Source organism: Oncorhynchus masou, chromosome 24 (genome assembly GCF_036934945.1).
Source record: "Oncorhynchus masou masou isolate Uvic2021 chromosome 24, UVic_Omas_1.1, whole genome shotgun sequence".
In the NCBI taxonomy this organism is placed as follows: domain Eukaryota; kingdom Metazoa; phylum Chordata; class Actinopteri; order Salmoniformes; family Salmonidae; genus Oncorhynchus; species Oncorhynchus masou.
The window spans coordinates 52270068-52290446 of record NC_088235.1 but is presented as its reverse complement, the minus strand read 5'-3'; the positions used below and the strand labels follow the sequence as shown (position 1 = coordinate 52290446).

The following is a 20379-nucleotide window of genomic DNA, read 5'->3' as shown; positions in this document are numbered from 1 at the left end:
TGTGTGGGAGTGTTAAGTGATAGTGGGTAAGCATTCTCTGCAATGTCCTCCGAGCCGCTCAATAAATGTACAAAATATCTGCACGCAGAAAAGGTTGAAAATATCTCATCTAGACAACTGAAAGTGGATATAGCCATAACGTATACATTGATAAGACGATTTAGTCCATTGATAATCCCTCATTATTGTAATTTCATAGATCTCTATGTGCAACACTCCACTACAATTTCTCTAATTTGATATGGAGTATTTAGTCATTAAAATCCCGCTTCTCCAAAAATTGAATATTTATTTTTGAGTAATCTATATACATGTATGCCAGAACATATCTGGTGTGTGTGTGACTGTGTTGCTCCTCCTACTTTTGGACAATACAGTCCCATACAACAGATTGTTGTCTCCTCAACCTCCTCTGACAAGTTTGGAAGTTTTTCACAGCAAGCTGTGCGAATGTGCATCACATGACATTGAGGAACAGATAGAGTAGGAGATGAATAGAGTATAGATATAGAGTAGGCAAAGCATCAGTCACTCATCCTAGTTGAAGCTAGATCAGGACCCTGGCAGAACTGGGGGAGTTTGACCTCAAAAGGTGAGTGGGGCAGCATTTTTTAAGTTTTTACAATTGTGGTTGTTGAGACAAGTCAACTGAACAAGAATAGTAGTTTGTAACTGCAAACAGAGCAAGGCAAATTATATTTTATGTAATATCAGTGAATAGGGAAATGTTTTGAAAATAGCTTCTCATTTTAAGCAGTTACTTTGGACTTTATAAGGACTTGCTCAATGTTGTATCAAAATGAAAATCCCTTTCATGGATGGATGGAGTGAATCACCTGTGAGTCTGTTAAGAAGGAATTGTTGGACTGATACGGCTTTCACTTACCAGATGTGTTATCTTATTCTGTATTACTCTATACAGCAATACTGTGTGTATGGTGCTGTGTATGCTATAGTACACTTTCTTAGGATAGTAAATGCTGTTTTTACAATGTTGTCGAGATATAGCTTTATTGTTTGGCTGTAATAGACCAGAACTACATCAGTTCCAGATGCTGAGTTAAGACACGAACAGCTGCTTCAGTTAATGTCTCTCTCTGTAGAAACATTATACACTGGGTAAGCGTGTGTTTACTTCAAATGTGGAATTGAGGCATACAAGATTTCATAGCTAATTGGGAACTTTAATGTTGGTTTTCAGAAACCCATCAAGTTCACATGCGGGTGGGTGGTGACCCAAACCATTTTAACCATGTAATTGATCGTTAGCAATTCATTTGTCATGTTTAAGTGATTTCTTGGAACATATTGGATATCTTCGACACAAAACAAGCCTATTTTAGCCATGAATTTAACTCAAATAGTTGCCATGTTCTTAAAAGTAAAGTTATTTAGGTATACACTGAGTATACAAAATATTAGGAACACCTTCCTAATATTGCATTGCACCCCTTTTGGCTGGATGTCAGGATTTGGCCAGGGTTGTTCCGGGTTTTGGTCACTAGATGCCCCCATTGTGCTTTTTGACCTCATGTTTTTTCCCTTGTTCCCCATTATTATTTGCACCTGTGCCTCGTTTTCCCCTGATTGTATTTAAACCCTTAGTTTCCCTCAGTTCTGGGCTCTGTGTTTGTATGTTAGCACCCAGCCCTAGTGTTCTGTGTATTCTTGTCGATTCCGGTGGATGCTCTTGTGGAATTCTGTTTTTGTTTTTGAGTATCTCTTGAGGCTTTTTTGTGCTATTCCTACCACCTTTTGGATTTGCCATTTTTTGTATTGAAGGACTTCTCCTTTTTTACTTTATTAAATACACCGTCTTAAGTACTGCTGTGTCTGCCTCATCTTCTGGGTTCTGCTGACTATTCGTGGCTTAGTTGGTTAAGTGACTGTTTCTCACTCCGGAGACCCAGGTTCGTAACCGGGTCCTGACAGAAACACAGAGCCATAAATGAACCCAGAGGCAGCCAGTTCCCAGGACCTTTTTGCCATGCTGTCCCACCACCAGGAGACTGTCCAACGCCACGAAGCCGCCCTGGTTCAGCAAGAGGCCTTAATGGCTAGACATTCTCATCTTCTGTCGGAGATGCTGACTTCCATTAAGCAAATATCTGATCGTCTTACAGTTCCCGTCCCAGTACCTCAGATTCACGTACCCATGGCAGTTAACCCCCTGGCTGAATCTCGTCTTCCACCTCCCCAACGGTTCTCAGGTGATCCAAGTGCTTGTAAAGGGTTTCTCACCAAATGTTCTCTCTCCTTTGAGCTACAACCCTCGTCGTTTCCCACCGACCGGTCTAAGATCGCTTATATCATCACCCTGCTGTCGGAAAAAGCCCTGGCCTGGGCTACTGCTGTGTGGGATGCCCATAGTTCCTGCTGTGCCAGCTACTCTGCCTTTGCTGAGGAATTCAAACGAGTGTTTCAAGGCCCAAGCAGTGGTTCTGACTCAGCCAAACAGCTCCTGACTCTCCACCAAGGTTGGCGCAGCGTGACGGACTATGCCATCCAGTTCCGCACGGTGGCAGCAGCAAGTGGCTGGAACAACGAGGCGCTCACGGTGTGCTTTCTGAAAGGCCTTTCCGACACTATCCAAGATGAACTGGCCACTCGGGAACCACCGGACAATCTCGAGTCCCTGATCAAGTTGGCCTCACGCATTGACCAGCGTCTGAGAGAGAGAGAACTCAACCGTAGACCTCTAGCCCCTATCAGTCCCAGCTCCGAGTCCCCACCTTTATCCTCGCTGGCTCCATCGGAACCCATGCAGATTGGACGCATCTCCCAGGCTGAGAGAGACCGCCGGATGAGGGAGCGACGCTGTCTATATTGCGGCAAACCGGGCCATTTCCGTTCCACGTGTCCCGGGCTCCAGGGAAACGCTCTGTCCCGTACAGACCGGGGGAACTGTAACGGGAAACATAACCTCCTCCCATCCGTCCAACTCCCGTCTGCTCATTCCAGTCACCCTCTCCTGGGACAACCACAAGCTTCACCTTCAAGCCTTGGTAGACTCTGGAGCCGCAGGTAACTTCATGGATGGTGTCTGGGCGAAGGAGAATGGCGTTCCCTCTGAACCTCTAAGTGAACCCATGAGGGTCACTACATTGGATGGAAGCCCTTTGGGATCTGGACTTGTCACTCATGTCACTACCTCCTTGCGACTTTCAGTTTCACAACACCAGGAATTGATGAACTTTCATTTGATCTCCTGTTCCGAGTTCCCTCTCGTCCTTGGATACCCCTGGCTTCACAGCCATAACCCTCACATCGACTGGTCTGTGGGTACTATCAAGCAGTGGGGTCCTACGTGCCAAGCTACTTGTATTTTCCAGAATTCCCCGAGTTCTACTCCCGAGTCTTTAGAATCCATCGACCTGACCCGAGTTCCCGAGTGTTACCATGACCTCAAACTGGTGTTTAGCAAACAGAGGGCCACCATGCTACCACCCCATAGACCTTACGACTGCCCCATCGACCTGTTTCCGGGCACTTGCCCCCCCAGGGGTCGGATCTTTTCCCTATCTCCACCCGAACGAGCTGCTATGGATACCTACATCAAGGACGCTCTGGAAGCAGGCCTCATGCGTCCATCCACCTCCCCGGCGGGAGCAGGGTTTTTCTTTGTGGCCAAGAAAGACGGTGGATTACGTCCTTGCATCGACTACCGGGGACTCAATGCCATAACCGTCCGTAACCGTTACCCGCTACCCCTTATGGCCACAGCCTTCGAGCTGCTCCAGGAAGCAGTTGTTTTCACTAAGCTTGACCTGCGGAACGCATACCATCTTGTGCGGATCAGACCTGGTGACGAGTGGAAGACCGCTTTCAACACGCCTACTGGTCACTATGAATACTTGGTGATGCCCTTCGGCCTGACCAACGCCCCAGCGGTGTTCCAAGCGCTCATAAACGATGTGCTTAGGGATATGCTTAACATATTTGTGTTCGTTTACTTGGATGACATCCTCATCTTTTCGAGCTCCCTTCAAGAACACACTAAGCATGTCAGACAAGTACTCAAACGCCTCCTGGACAGCCATCTGTACGTTAAGCCGGAAAAATGTGAATTCCATTCATCCCGAGTACAATTCCTGGGATTTGTAGTGGAACCCGGTCGAGTCCAAATGGACCCCAGGAAGGTAGGGGCGGTAGCGGATTGGCCCACCCCCAAATCCGTTAAGGAAGTTCAGCGTTTCCTGGGCTTCACAAACTTTTACCGCAAGTTCATCAAGAACTTCAGCTTGGTGGCAGCCCCTCTCTCAGCTTTAACCAAGGGTGGCAATGCAAGGTTTTTGTGGGGAAGAGAAGCTGAGACGGCCTTCCAAGGACTCAAGCAGTGCGTTCTCTCTGCTCCCATCCTGATACTACCGACTACGGATGAACCATTTGTGGTGGAGGTAGACGCATCAGAGGTTGGTGTTGGAGCTGTCCTGTCTCAGAGGGGTGAAGACAAGAAGCTTCATCTGTGCGCTTTCTTCTCACACCGGCTTACCCCGACTGAGAGGAACTACGATGTGGGGGATCGTGAAATCCTAGCGGTTAAGATGGCATTGAAGGAATGGAGACACTGGCTCGAGGGGGCTTCTCACCCGTTTCAAGTGCTTACGGACCACAAAAATCTGGAGTATATCCAGCAGGCGAAGCAGTTGAACTCTAGACAAGCTAGATGGTCTCTTTTCTTCAATCGATTCCAGTTTATCCTCACCTATCGGCCCGGGTCGAAGAATCTCAAACCGGATGCCCTGTCCCGAGTCTACGCTCCTGCCATTCGAGATGACACGGACATGCCTGTCCTTCCTGCTGCTAAGATTGTGGCTCCGATCTCGTGGCAAGTTGAGGATACCGTGAGACGTGCTCAAGCTAGCGAACCGGACCCGAAAGGAGGTCCTGCCAATCGGTTGTTTGTCCCCAAGGCAGTGAGGACTCAGGTCCTTCTGTGGGGGCACTCCTCTCGCCTCACCTGTCATCCGGGCGTAGGTCGCACCTTGGAGTTCATCCAGCGTAAGTTCTGGTGGCCTACCATAAGAGAAGACGTTGCCACTTTCGTCAATGCCTGTCCCGTGTGCTGCCAGGGCAAATCTTCTCACCTCCGCCCTCAAGGACTCCTTCACCCTTTACCTGTTCCCCACAGACCCTGGTCCCATATCTCATTGGACTTTATTACTGGACTTCCTCCATCCCATGGCAATACTACTATCCTAGTCATAATCGACAGGGTTTCAAAGGCGGCCAGGTTCGTCCCTCTGACTAAGTTACCTTCTGCCAAGGAAACGGCTGAGTTGGTAATTAATCATGTGTTCCGAGTCTTCGGCATTCCTCAAGATATGGTTTCTGACAGAGGTCCCCAGTTCGCCTCAAGGTTTTGGAAGGCCTTCTGCCAACTCATGGGGGCTTCTGCCAGTCTATCTTCAGGGTACCATCCGGAGTCCAACGGCCAAACAGAGAGGATGAATCAAGAGCTGGAAACCACCCTCCGATGTATGACTCGTGACAACCCGTCCACATGGTCATCCTTTATTGTTTGGGCCGAATACGCGCACAACACCTTGCGCTCCTCCTCCACTGGTATGTCCCCGCACGAGTGTCAGTTTGGCTATGCTCCTCCATTGTTCCCGGACCAGGAGGCAGAAGTCAGAGTGCCTTCAGCCTTGAAGTTCGTGAGACGCTGTCGGCTTATGTGGAGAAAGACCCGTCTTAATCTTATGCGTTCCTCACAGAGGTACCAACAACAAGCCAACAGACGTCGCCGTCCCGGGCCTACCCTGCGCTCCGGCCAGAGAGTCTGGCTCTCCACAAGAGACTTACCTCTACGGGTGGAGTCTCGCAAGCTGTCCCAAAAATACATCGGTCCCTTCAAGGTTGCCAGGAGAGTTAACCCAGTTTCTTATCGCCTACACTTACCCAGATCCCTTAAGATTAATCCCACATTTCACATTTCATTGTTAAAACCTGTTGTTTTTTCTCCCCTTGTCCCGGCAGACAGACCTCCCCCTCCGCCTCGTGTCATTGGAGGCCAGCCGGCTTATACCGTCCATCGGATACTGGATTCCCGCCGGGTGCAGCAGTCCTGGCAGTATCTGGTGGACTGGGAAGGCTACGGTCCCGAGGAGCGCTCCTGGGTTCCTGCCAAAGACATCCTGGACCCTGACCTCATTCGTCAGTTCAGGGCCCTCCACCCTGAGAGAGCTGGTAGGAACGTCAGGAGCCGTTCCTAGGGGGATTCTGTCAGGATTTGGCCAGGGTTGTTCCGGGTTTTGGTCACTAGATGCCCCCATTGTGCTTTTTGACCTCATGTTTTTTCCCTTGTTCCCCATTATTATTTGCACCTGTGCCTCGTTTTCCCCTGATTGTATTTAAACCCTTAGTTTCCCTCAGTTCTGGGCTCTGTGTTTGTATGTTAGCACCCAGCCCTAGTGTTCTGTGTATTCTTGTCGATTCCGGTGGATGCTCTTGTGGAATTCTGTTTTTGTTTTTGAGTATCTCTTGAGGCTTTTTTGTGCTATTCCTACCACCTTTTGGATTTGCCATTTTTTGTATTGAAGGACTTCTCCTTTTTACTTTATTAAATACACCGTCTTAAGTACTGCTGTGTCTGCCTCATCTTCTGGGTTCTGCTGACTATTCGTGGCTCAGTTGGTTAAGTGACTGATTCTCACTCCGGAGACCCAGGTTCGTAACCGGGTCCTGACATGGTGGACCATTCTTGATACACATGGGAAACTGTTGAGTGTGGAAAAACCCAGCAGCATTGCAGTTATTGGGACAAACCGGTGTGTTTGGCACCTACTACCTTACCTTTTTCAAAGGCACTTAAATCTTTTGTCTTGACCATTCACCTTCTGAATAGCACACATACACATTCCATGTCTCAATTGTCTCAAGGATTAGAAATCCTTCTTTAGCATGTCTCCTCCCCTTCATCTACACTGATTGAAGTGGATTTAACAGGGGTATTATAGCTTTCACCTGGATTCACCTGGTCAGTGTACAGTTTGTCATGGAAAGAGCAGGTGTTTAGTTTGTACAGTATATCCTCAGCTTTGTCTTCTCATTGTCTATATGATAAACACACCACGCGTTCAATTTGGCCAGACCCTTACTCCAGCCCCATAGTCAACCGCACCCTAAACCACATCTTAGGGTGGAGGCAATCAAAAGAAAACCACAAAACAGTCTCGGCCAGGTCCTCCATGTACTGTAGATGAACAAAGCTTGACCACTCTTGTAATTCTTCTTCATCCAGCTCAGTCCTCTCTCCTAGCCGTTATGTATACTGAACAAAAATATGTAAAGTTTATAGAGTTGGTCCTATTTTTAATGAGCTGATATAAAGATCCCAGAAATGTTTCATACGCACAAAAATATTATTTCTCTCATATTTTGTGCACATATTTGTTTACATACCTGTTAGTGAGAATTTCTCCTTTGCCAAGATAATTCATCCACCTGACAGGTGTGGCATATCAAGAAACTGATTAAACAGCATGATCATTATACAGGTGCACCTTGTGCTGGGGACAATAAAAGGCTACTCTATAATTTGTTGTTTTGTCCCACAACACAATGTCACAGATGTCTCAAGTTTTGAGGGAGTGTACAATTGGCATGCTGACCGCAGGAATGTCCAACAAAGCGGTTGCCAGATAATTTAATGTTAATTTCTCGACAATAAGCCGACCTCCTGTGCTGTTTTAGAGAATTTAGCCGTACATCCAACCGGCCTCACAACAGCATCTGGCTTCCTCCACATCTGGCTTCGACACCTGCGGGATCATCTGATGAGAGGGAGGGGGGCTTGCTGAGAAGTATATCTGTCTCTAATAAAGCCCTTTTGTGTGGAAAAACTCATTGTGATTGGCTGGGCCTGGCTCCCCAGTGGGTGGACCTGGCTCTTAAGTGGGTGGGCCTATGCCCTCCCAGGCCCACCCATCTCTGCATCCCTGCCCAGTCATGTGAAATCCATAGACTAGGGCGTAATTGTTTTATTTCAACTGACTGATTTCCTTCTATGAACTGTATCTCAGTAAAATATTTGAAGTTGTTGCATGTTGCATTTATATTTTTGTTCAGTTTATGTGTTGATTCAATATTAATCTCTGCCAGTTTCAAATTCTATATAAAGCTGTGAAAATAATGTTTTTACTGCAACAATGTAAATTGCTCCAGGTCCCTAGTTTCCTGTACATGAGGTGTTACTTACCACCCACACTGCTAAAGTGAATAACAGAACCATGTTCATAAGTATTGTGATAGTTTTGAAAAGATGAACATTGCTCCACTGTGGACTTGCCGTCAGAGAGTTTGTGATTTAAAAATTCCTTATGATCATGTTCGTCATATAGCATGTTGGTGGTCCTCTTTTTTGCACATTTGACATCAGTAAACTTAGAACACTGCAAGGGAAAATAATAGCTCAGACCAAAGGCAGGAGTAGCCTTCAGTTAAGCTATGCAGTATTCAAAATCCTGAAATAGGGCGTCAGAAATAGACATTTCTCAGGCCTTTGACACTGACTTGGTTATTACATTAGGCTCTCAGGGACAATTACCTAAATGTCCATGATATGAGAAAGCTGTGTACCGCCCATTTACAGTGAGGTATCAATTTAATCAGGTTTACCAAGTATTTCATTACATACAAAAAGCCTTGAACTGGGTGAAACATTCAGTGGCTAAGACGCTGTATCAAAGCAAATGTTTTTAAAGTAACATTTTTATGCATATCTAGGGAGTTGTGATGTGAATTTGTTAAACATTTGTCCATGGCTGTATTCTCTTCAAAGAACTGTTGTTGATGGATGTTTTTTCTCAGTGGAACCGACTTGAAGGCACTGTTGGTGAAATTAGATGAGGTATCCTTTTCCTCAAACTCTAAAACAATGTGGTAGGATATTTTACTGTATCGAATAAACTCATAAACAACACGTTTTTATTTTCACAAGAGGACTGTGGTTCTGTTGGTTCTAAACAGTTGGTATCAATTTGTTGGGGTTAGGGTCAAAAGTAATTTTGTTGATCAAAAATTAAGGGGTTCCCCATCACAGAGGCCACAGGAAAATTACCATAAATGTAGGCATGGGAGGGGACAGACATGGATGTAAAAGTTTCTGGCAATATTTCATAGACCCCAGAGAGAAAAGTTCCCCTTTCAATCATTAAATAGTCAACTAGACATGAGAAAATCACCAGATATGATGTGACTGCGATTGGCTGATGAGAGGATGACCTTTAACATTTTGCTCTGACAGAAGGAATAATCAGTCAAGAAGGCAACATAACCTGTCATTTTGTCTGAGGAGAATAGGATGTGTCCACCTCCTAGACTCCCCCTGAAAAGTGAAGTTTGGGGTAAGATATTGCTGATCTGCATATGATTATTTTTCTCTCACTCTCTCTCTTCTCCCTTTCCCTGAGATGACAAAGATTATTTTTCTGTCTGGAAGCCCGGACTTCACCATTGGACTTCCTGTGAAGAGTTTTTCTCTTTATCCCTTCATTAGAAAGCCACTATGATGCAGAAATTATTTCCTGTGTTTGAGCAACAGATTTAATAATGATACCTGTAAACTCTAAAGGCCTCCCTCCAACGAACCAGAAGTCTTGCCAACTGGAAATATTTGGCGGAGTGGAGATTCCATGATTAGCTTCAGTGATAACTAATGTTGTGTTACATTTCAGATTGGTACAGAAATTACAATTACTATAGCTTGAGAAATAAAAGTCAAATCCATTAGAGAACGATGAAAATTAAATTTGAACACTAAAATTGAAGAACAAAAAATAATTATGGGTGCTTCTGACAATCGAACAATTACTGACCCAAAAAAGGCATCCATGTTTGTGTTACTTTACAGTAGATGGTCTCTGATGGAAAAGCAGCTAGGGAAAACAAATATAGAGACAAAACCAAATGTAGAGAAAGATATGAATTCATGATTTTAGTCATTTCATCATGATGAAGTGTGTACTATAGCACTATGTCTTGCCTGCCAGAGCTCTGGTCCAGTAGCTCATTAAAGCTTAAATCTCATTCAATTCCTTAAATTTCTGTTTCACAATGACTTTTTGAGCTGTAAAAATATACTGTCGGGTAGTTATTATGCGCATTATGATAATGCGAAGAGAAAAAGGAAAACGACATATTGTAACTGATCCAAACAACATGCAGCATATTGCATCTTCTGGGGTGGATGTACATACGTAACCTGAACGTGAGTCTAGTCTAGTTGTTATTATTCTTAGAGTGGACATTTTATGAAGGTCATTGGAAGCCTTTGGAAGAGCAGCAGGACTTGTTTCTGTAAACTCATCCTTTTATAAAAAGCAGCCTTTTATATGGCTCCTCTCTGTCAAGGAGTGATATCAAGTGTATGCCATTGATGACGTAGGATCCCATGAACTCTTTTGCTGTTATCGCTCTAGGTGTTGTCCTAAGATAGTGTGGTATTCTTCATGTCTATTAACTATTAATCAAGTGCTTTGGGGTGTTGTATTTATGCATTTAGAAATCAATCATAAGAAAGGTGTGCTTGTTTTTCTGATATACTATATAGATACAGTACCAAGTTTGGACACACCTACTCATTCATGGGTTTTTCTTTATTTTTACTATTTTCTAGATTGTAAAATAATAGCGAAGACATCAAAACTATGAAATAACACCTATGGAATCATGTTTTAACCAAAAAAAGTGTTAAACGAATCAAAATATATTTTATTTTTGAGATTCTTCAAAGTAGCCACCCTTTGCCTTGATTACAGCTTTGCACTCTCTTGGCATGCTCTCAACCAGCTTCCTGAAGTAATCACCTGGAATGCATTTCAATTAACAGGTGTGCCTTGTAAAAAGTTAATTTGTGGAATTTATTTCCTTCTTAATGCATTTGAGCCAATCAGTTGTGTTGTGACAAAGTAGGGGTGGAATATAGAAGATAGCCCTATTTGGTAAAAGATCAAGTTCATATTATGGCAAGAACAGCTCAAATAAGCAAAGAGAAATGACAGTCCATCTTTACTTTAAGACATGAAGGTCAGTCAGTCCAGAAAATGGTTACTACATGATTCCAGATGTGCTATTTCATAGTTGTGATGTCTTCACTATTATTCTACAGCGTAGAAAATAGAAAAAATAAAGAATAACCCTTGAATGAGTAGGTGTTCTAAAACTTTGGACTGGTACTGTATGTATTGTATCTTACCGTGCACCTTATACATGAGGTCTCTAGTAATAACACCAGACATCTGGTCAATGTTACACAAGAAGGACTGCCCTTCCATAAAATATCCAAATAGAGTTACAGAGAATGTAGGGGTTCAGTAAGAGTATGTTGAAAGTATGTGTGTGTACGTGCACCACATTTTTTTGTGAGTGCATATTTCAGTCCCCATAGGGTTGCAGCTAGGGTAGCAATGGGGACTTGAAGGGTCATTCAGCTCTTAATTGAGAAAGTTCTGCTTTTCATTACATCAAGCCATATGTCCCGGTATTTGCCTTGCTATGGACACTCCACTCTGCTTCCTGGAATTGTTATGTCAGTCACTGAACTAATCTTTCTCTCTCTCTCCCCAATTGTGTGTATATGTGTGTTAGTGTGTGTGTAAGTACGTGTGTGTGTATGTACGTGTGTGTGTGTGTGTGTGTGTGTGTGTGTGTGTGTGTGTGTGTGTGTGTGTGTGTGTGTGTGTGTGTGTGTGTGTGTGTGTGTGTGTGTGTGTGTGTGTGTGTGTGTGTGTGTGTGTGTGTGTGTGTGTGTGTGTGTGTGTGTGTGTGTGTGAGTGACACCTTTTGGACCAATCAGTTAGAGGTCCTTGGGGCAGCAAGAAATGTTTACATTGGTTCATTGGGAGACCAAATTTTACTGTAAATGTTCTGTGTGTTTGCGCGCAAGTTATTGCATCTGCATTTGTATAGTAAGTTTATGTTAGTTGACATGAGTTCATGGTGGGATTTGTTGGAATTCTGTGTCTGTCTTTGTGTTGAATGGATTGATCTCTAGTTTTCTACAATAAAGCCAATTTCATGTTTCAAAACAAAAACATTTTGGGAGTGTCACACCCTGATCTGTTTTACCTGTCCTTGTGATTGTCTCCACCCTCCTCCAGGTGTCGCCCATCTTCCCCATTATCCCCTGTGTATTTATACCTGTTTTCTCTGTTGCCAGTTCGTCTTGTTTGTCAAGTCAACCAGCATTTTTTGTTATCAGCGCCTGCTTTTCCCAGTGTCTTTTTCTTGCCCTCCTGGTTTTGACTCTTGCCTGTCCTGACTCTAAGCCCGCCTGCCTGACCACTCTGCCTGCTCCTGACCGTGAGCCTGTCGACCTGTACCTTTGCCCCACCTCTTGATTGTTGACCTCTGCCTACCCTGACCCTGAGCCTGCCTGCCATTCGGTACCATTGTCCCACCTCTGGTTTCCTGACACCTGCCTGCCTTGACCTGTCTATTGCCTGCCCCGGTTGGAATAGTAAACCATTGTCTATTCCACGTGTCTGCATCTGGGTCTTACCTTGATTCCTGATAGTGAGTGATTTGGACACAACCCACAGTGGGATTCCATTAAGAGTTAACAATTCAATATTATTATTTTCTGAATAGACTAGTGAATCACATTCCCAAGTGACCAAAACAGGGGACGGAGATACACATTTAATCACATAACAGTTTTAAAAGGATACCAGCATTTACTATTACATTTCATTCAAGTAAGGAATACAATTTTGACATGAATCTGAATAAGTAATGAACTGTAATTTCTAGTTTTTTATTTTCTTTAAAAACATTCTCTGGAACTTTGGTGACTACTAAGTCTTTTTTTAAACCTCCCTCTTTGAGCTGGATGTGTCAATGTGTAGTTCATGAAAGCATGATCTGTGAGCAGAATTACTGTCTTACCTCAATTAGCCACGAAATTCCTAGTTTGAAAGCAGCTGTTTTTCTGGAAGCTGTGCAGCGCCATTTTCCATACATTTTCCCCACATGTGCCAGCCCACTAGCAATTTGAGTTCTAGCCAACAAGCATGCAGCCCCTCGCTATTTGAGTGACAGCTAGAAACAGATGCACACACAGCAGAGCGAGTGAGAGAAAGCAATGACATGGTGCACATATTTGCACATAGGTGATGTAACACGCAATTTTCAGTGACCACTTTTGGCTCGTGACCTCTATTTTGCTAAAAGGAGATGTGCACAATCACACCAGTGCTTTAGGGGCATATCACAATGTTGCTGTTCGAAATGTGATGTACATTGCCTTCAGAAAGTATTCATGCTATTCATAGCCCTTGACCTATTCCACATTTTGTTTTGTTACAGCCTGAATTCAAAATCGACTACATTTCTTTCTTTTTTTCTCACCCACCTACACACAATACCCCATAATGACAAATTGAAAACATGTTTTTAGAAAATGTTGCTAATTTATTGAGAATGAAATACAGAAATATCTCATTTACATAAGTATTCATACAGACCTATATGTTAGAATCACCTTTGAACAGTGATTACAGCTGTGAGTCTTTCTGGGTAAGTCTCTAAGAGCTTTGCACACCTGGATTGTACAATATTTTCCCATTATTATTTTCAAAATGCTTCAAGCTCTGTCAAATTGGTTTTTGATTGTTGCTAGACAACCATTGTCAAGTCTTGCCAGTGATTTTCAAACAGATTTAAGTCAAAACAGTTATTTGGCCACTCTGCATCATTCACTGTCTTCTTAGAAAGCAACTCCAGTGTAGCAACTCCAGTGTAGATTTGGCCTTGTGTTTTAGGTTATTGTCATGCTGAAATGTGAATTAGTCTCCCAGTGTCTGGTGGAAAGCACACTGAACCAGGTTTTCCTCTAGGATATTACCTGTGCTTAGCCCCATTCCATTTATTTTTTATTCTGAAAAATGTATGATTATAAGCATACCCATAACATGATGCAGCCACCACTATGCTTGAATATATGGAGAGTGAAACTCAGTAATGTGTTGTATTGGATTTGCCCCAAGCATAACACTTTGTATTCAGGACAAAAAGTTTCTTGGCCACATTATTTTCTGAATTACTTTAGTGCATTGCTGCAAACAGGATGCATGTTTTGGAATATTTGTATTCTGTACAGGCTTCCTTCTTTTCACTCTGTCAATTAGGCTTGTATTGTGGAGCAACTACAATGTTGTTGATCCATCCTCAGTTGTCTCCTATCACATCCATTAAACTCTGTGGCTGTTTTAAAGTCCCTATTGGCCTCATGGTGAAATCCCTGAACCGTTTCCTTCCTCTCCGGCAAGGAAGGACACCTGTATCTTTGTAGTGAGTGGGTGTATTGATACACCATGCAAAGTGTCATTAAGAACTTCACCATACTCAAAGGGATATTCAGTGTAAAAAAAAACTACCAATAGGTTCTCTTCTTTGCGAGGCATTGAAAAACCTCCTTGTTCTTTGTGGTTGAATCTTTGTTTGAAATGCACTGCTCGACTGTGGGACCTTACAGATATTTGTATATGTAGGGTACAGAGATGAGGTAGTCATTCGTCATGTTAAACCTTATTATTGCACACCGAGTGAGTCCATGTAATTTATTATGCCAATGTTTACTCCTTTGTTACGCCAATGTCTACTCCTGAAGCTAATTAGGCTTGCCATAACAAAGGGGTAGAATACTTATTGACACGTAAGACACTTCAGCGTTTCATTCTTAATGAATTTGTAAAACATTCCAAAAACATAATTCCACTTTGACATTGTGGGTTATTGTGTGCAGGCCAGAGAATACTTTCTGAAGGCACTGTATGTATGCTCTCTATAGTACAGGAAATTTCATTTTGTCCATTCAATACATCATTTTCCAATCTTTACATTTCTGAGTTGTATCTGACTGAAAATACCCTTGAGAATTAGACTTGGTGTCAATCGTGTTCATAGAACAGCTAGATTATTCAATACAATTAACAGATCAAGTGCCCCATGATGTCTAGACTTCCAAATATTTGATGCCAACCATGGGAATGCCAGATTTCTCAATTATCAGTTCAAATCTAGTATGCTAGCGAATATTTACAAGATCGTCATACACTTGTGTATTCCCCACACACACAGCTCACACACTTCTCCAGAAAACAGTGACATCATTCCTGTGTTCCCATTGGTATAAAAGTGTTTAGGAAATCAGTTAATCAGCAATACAAATGGATGTGGTCATGATCTGTTTGACCTTAGCATATATGGATGTATTTGGGGGGGGGATATGAGAAGTCACATGGTCTCATTTTTTTCCACACAAACACACCCACTCAAAACATGCGGACTTGCTTGCATTCAGGGATGTCATCTTCATTAGTCCAAACGAGAGCTTCTATTGGACAAATGCAAGTAGGTCTTGCCCCGTTACGTTCTGTTTGTTTCCGTTTAAGAAACGTTTTGCTACATAATCGGCTAAATGAATTCGCCCCTGCAAATTTAGAAACACACACACACAGCTGTTTACATGCTTACTGCAACGACATAGGGCGCACATACAGAGCAATATTTTACACGTTTGCGGAATGCATCGAAATCTGGAATACATTTAACACTTTTAGTCTCGATCTTTGAATTCTGTCCAGGACTTGTGGGGGTTTTCTGTCGTTAGATAGGCTACGGAGATACGATCACTGGCAAAAAAGGTTTGATGTTTCAAATAGTTACTGTATACAATGTCGCCTATTTCCTGTGGATAGGTTTAGTGCAAAGGGTCTAGGGTTACTTTGTAGCACAGCGTATTGATAATACTCATGGAATTTTAAAGTTACGAGTCGATGGTCAAGTCAATGATGGCATATACTGTACATGCTCAACTTTTTTGTCGTGGTGCTCCTCAATGGAGTATCCTATTTCGTCGGTGAGTTGAGTATCTCCTTTGATTAAAGCGTAAGATGCATCATGCAGCACATTTTTCCTCTTCTTCTGTTGTTCCTTTCATCATATCACATTGTTGGATCTGATTTTAATGTGTTAACTCTTACGTAATGGTATATTAACGGGACCTGGGTGCCTTTTTTGTGCTTCTTGCCGTTCATATTAGCGGAACTCGATATCTTTGACTCTTTGAACATATGGTTGAATTCTTGTAGCCTAGCCCTACTGTTTATTTTGATAAGATGTCTGTATAGAAAATAAGAAAGTTTACCGATTTTCTGGACAGTAGTTATTATATTTGTGTAATACAGGAAAGGCTCTGCTGCTGTTTTCTGTAATGTGCCTTTTCTGTATATTATCTTCAGATAACATGTTTAAGTTATCTGTATCTGGCTTTTCACTGCAGAACAGACACTTTGAATAGACCACTTTTGACACCTTAAAATGGGTAGAATATCTGTTATAATTGATTTGTCTAGCCTCCATCACATGTAGACCAATTTGTAGTTGTGTTGATAAGAACTTGGTGAGATATTGAACAGGCATAATAGAGCAAAATAAATCCAGGTCACAGACTGTTTTAACCCTTTACTTATCCCCTGTCTTTGCATCCCCTGGTGTAACTTTAACACAATAGGTGCTAAATGCTCTCCCAAACTAGTTGATTTTATATGAGGCGATAATGCAAAGGCCCCCTGTGATATTATATTGACATGCTTTCTGGCTGTTTGCATGACAGTAAACATTGGTGATTGATGTTCCCTTCCCACAGATTACAGTAGACACACATGGGTTTCTCTGTTTCTCTGCAGAGATAGAGGTGGTTATGGTAAACCTTTTTTTAATTTGTATTATTAGGATCCCCAATAGATTTTGCAAAAGCAGCAGAAACTCTTTTTGGGGTCTCTCTTTATGTGTGTTTTTCCTTCCCTGTGTGTTTGTTTACAACTTTATGCAAGCCTATTAGTTTACCTCAGCAATAAAAATAATTGATTTAGTATGAATCAAGTTTCCTATGGATTTTTTTTTAATGTCTAACATCTGGCCATACTTGTTGCATCATCAGCACTGGTGGAAAACTAAAGTTTTTGTCTGTCCCCAACAGATTCCCAGTGCCAGCAGTCCTGGAGTGTGGCAGGTGAGGATCAGAGAGAGTGAGGCTGTTGTGAAGACTTGGACAGTATGAGTTTGGTGGAGATCAGACATGCGGTTGGGTCCATGACCCTGTCCTTATCCAGCACAGACTCCAAGGAGAGGTACTTTGACCGGGTGGATGAGAGTGACCCTGAGTACCTCCGAGGCAGGAACATGTCACCTGAAATACAGCAGGACTTCAACATGATGGAGCAAAAGAAGAGAGTCACTCAGATCCTACAGAGTCCAGTATGTCTCTTGTTCTTTATGTCTATGTTAATGTGTGTACACAGTACAGCTTTTTTCATTATCTGGCTGCAGACCATCACATGGCCAGAAAAGTTTTTCTCTTCAAGGTCCAGGCCTATGTCATTGGCCCTAGTAGAGACACTACATCATTGATGTCTTCAGTTTTCATTCTGATGGCTACATTTGAACTGATCTGCAAATAAAGAGGCTATTACATTTCCATTTTAGACATTTAGCAGATGCTCTTACCCTTGAGGTAGCTTGGTAAGACAAGTTAGGCAACTCAGTCATATTAAGTAGTACGGTGTTTGTACTGTGTAAATCTTTGTTGCAATGCAGTACAATGTGCTACTGTCAGAGGAAACAGCCAAGCTCCACTGCTGTGGTTTTAAATATTTAAATATGAACTAGTCCGAATAGATTTGAGCCTTATTATACTTTTCCTGCCAAATGTCCTTGTCAAGTTCACAGCTTAGCTCATCAAATATTTTTGTCGAATTGAATTCTTGACAGACAGAACAATATAGGCATGAACATAATTTTGGGCATCCACTGTATGTACATATGTATATATATACTTACATTTTTGTAGTATAAGCAGTAAATGTTGCCTATATGCACCCATGATAAATGCATATATGCAATTGTGAATCGGCGGTATAGATAATCGAGCAGTAAAATGTGGTTAGAGATGCTGCTAGGAGGTGCAACAAACACATGCCCGTAAAGTGCATGGAAATAAGATGAGCCCACGCATGTCTGTGATTGCATAACAGACCCCAACAATTGGAACTTAGCTCATCACCATGGGAACCACGCTGAGATGGGGCGGATTGCTGGCGTTCCACCAAAGAGGCTTGCAGGAGAATTGTATATCTTGGGTATCCTTCCCAAAAAAACAACGACACTGTGGGTATAAATTAATAGGCTGGCTTAATGAGAAGGATACTTCCCAGTTACCTCTAGTGACATTGGCACAAAGAGGGTTTTAGAAGAATCTAATGTGATTTAATTCAGGAGGGCTTTTTTAGGGCTGAGAGTACACTGGAAGTACATTGTCCTAATGTGAATGGCTGAATAGACAGGGAGTTGGAACAGGGTCAAGGTGAGAATAATTGCATAACTACACAACAGTAGACCATCCCAGAAGTTGTAAGATTAAGATAACTTTCTTGGTAAATTGTACACAACACTTCCACTTTAAACCCAACCCTTCTGAAAGACGCACATATACAGGTTTTTGGAGAGGTGCAGGGGCTGCAACACTGAGCACCCAGGAAGCTGTTGTTGTGGGATGTTAAGGGTCCTTCTCAATGTTATCTAGGATTTGAAACCAGCAACCCTCCAGTTGCCAGCCCTCTTCCCAGGAGATTTTTCCCAGCAGACCCGGGATTGGACCAAGCAACCCTCTGGTTGCTGGTTCACCTTTCTAACCACTAGGCTACCTTCCGCCCTACTTCCTTCCCTCATCTTATTCTTTGTGACCAGTGACCACTATCCTGGACTGGTAAAGATTGATAGATGTAAGCCAGTGACTATTGGGACTGTTTTCACTCAGTCATTTTAATATGTCATTGTTTGGTTTCCAGGTGTTTAAGGATGAGCTGGAAGGACTGGTCCAGGATCAGATGACTAAGGGCAGTAATCCAACAGGGCTGCTGGCTCTTAGGCAAGTAGCTGACCTGATCATGGCCAGTTCTGTGGGAGGGACAGGCTCCTTCACATCTCCTCTCAGTAAGTAGCAGTGTGTGCGCACACATGTGAGAGAGTACCTGTGGGTCTGCATAGTCTTTCAGTGATGCATCCTGATTCTCTGCATTGTCAATGTTTTGGAACAAGGTATTCACAAAAACCTGTGACATTGAGAGCCCTTATGCAGCAAAATTCTGCTCAAGTACTTGTTGACAACATTCCACATGCCAAATGATTCTCATAAGTCGCCCACATGTCCTGGACTTTATAATGAATTGCAGCTGTCTGGATTGTCAATTATGTTTCCCTCCATCTTTCAATGGAGATCGTCCACATAAAAAAATACTACAGTTTACTATAGAATACTACAGTACTTATTATAGAATTCTGTAGTAAAATGTAGTATACTGTAGAATATTACACAACGGGTGTGTAATACAATCTGCAAAGACACTTAATTAATTACTGTAGTATATACACTACAGTTTCTTTACGACAGTAATTACAGTGCATTTGGAAAGTATTTAGACCCCTTCCATTTTTCCAAATTTTGTTACGTTAGAGACTTATTCGAAAATGTATTAAATAAACATGTTCCTTGTCAATCTACACACAATACCCCATAATGACAAAGTGAAAACAGGTTTTTAGACAGTTTTGCACATGCATTATAAATAAAAAAACAAAAATCGCTTATTTACATACAGTTGAAGTCGGAAGTTTACATACACCTTAGCCAAATACATTTAAACTCAGTTTTTCACAATTCCTGACATTTAATCGTAATAATAATTCCCTGTTTTAGGTCAGTTAGGATCACCACTTTTTTGTAAGAATGTGAAATGTCAGAGTAATAGTTGAGTTATTTATTTCAGCTTTTATTTCTTTCATCACATTTCCAATGGGTCAGAAGTTTACATACTAATTGAGTGTATTTGGTAGCATTGCCTTTAAATTGTTTAACTTGGGTCAAACGTTTCGGGTAGCCTTCCACAAGCTTCCCACAATAAGTTGGGTGAATTTTGGCCCATTCCTCCTGGTGTAACTGAGTCCGTTTTGTAGGTCTCCTTGTTGGCACATGCTTTTTCAGTTCTGCCCACAAATTTGCTATAGGATTGAGGTCAGGGCTTTGTGATGGCCTTTAAGCCATTTTCCCACAACTTTGGAAGTATGCTTGGGGTTATTGTCCATTTGGAAGACCCATTTGCGACCAAGCTTTAACTTCCTGACTGATGTCATGAGATGTTGCTTCAATATATCCACATCATTTTCTTTCCTCATGATGCCATCTATTTTGTGAAGTGCACCAGTCCCTCCTGCAGCAAAGCACCCCCACAACATGATGCTGCCACCCCCGTGCTTCACGGTTGGGATGGTGTTCTTCGGCTTGCAAGCCTCCCACTTTTTCCCGCAACATAATGATGT

General features: G+C 42.5%; 1 protein-coding gene across 3 annotated transcripts in view; it reads left to right on the top strand.

Annotated features, from left to right (window-relative positions):
• Positions 1-433: 433 nt before the first annotated feature.
• The window catches only part of LOC135512318 (gamma-adducin-like), a 36312-nt gene continuing 16366 nt past the window's right edge, over positions 434-20379 (top strand). Inside the window, exons 1-3 of one of the 3 annotated variants that reach the window (XM_064934235.1) lie at positions 434-592; positions 16985-17262; positions 18852-18996. In XM_064934235.1, the coding sequence (XP_064790307.1) occupies positions 17062-17262; positions 18852-18996 (346 nt within the window). In that variant the 5' untranslated portion in view covers positions 434-592; positions 16985-17061. Of the gene's footprint in view, positions 593-15405; positions 15648-15803; positions 15863-16984; positions 17263-18851; positions 18997-20379 lie in introns of those variants that run through there. The other 2 variants (XM_064934234.1, XM_064934236.1) reach the window with 2 other exon arrangements.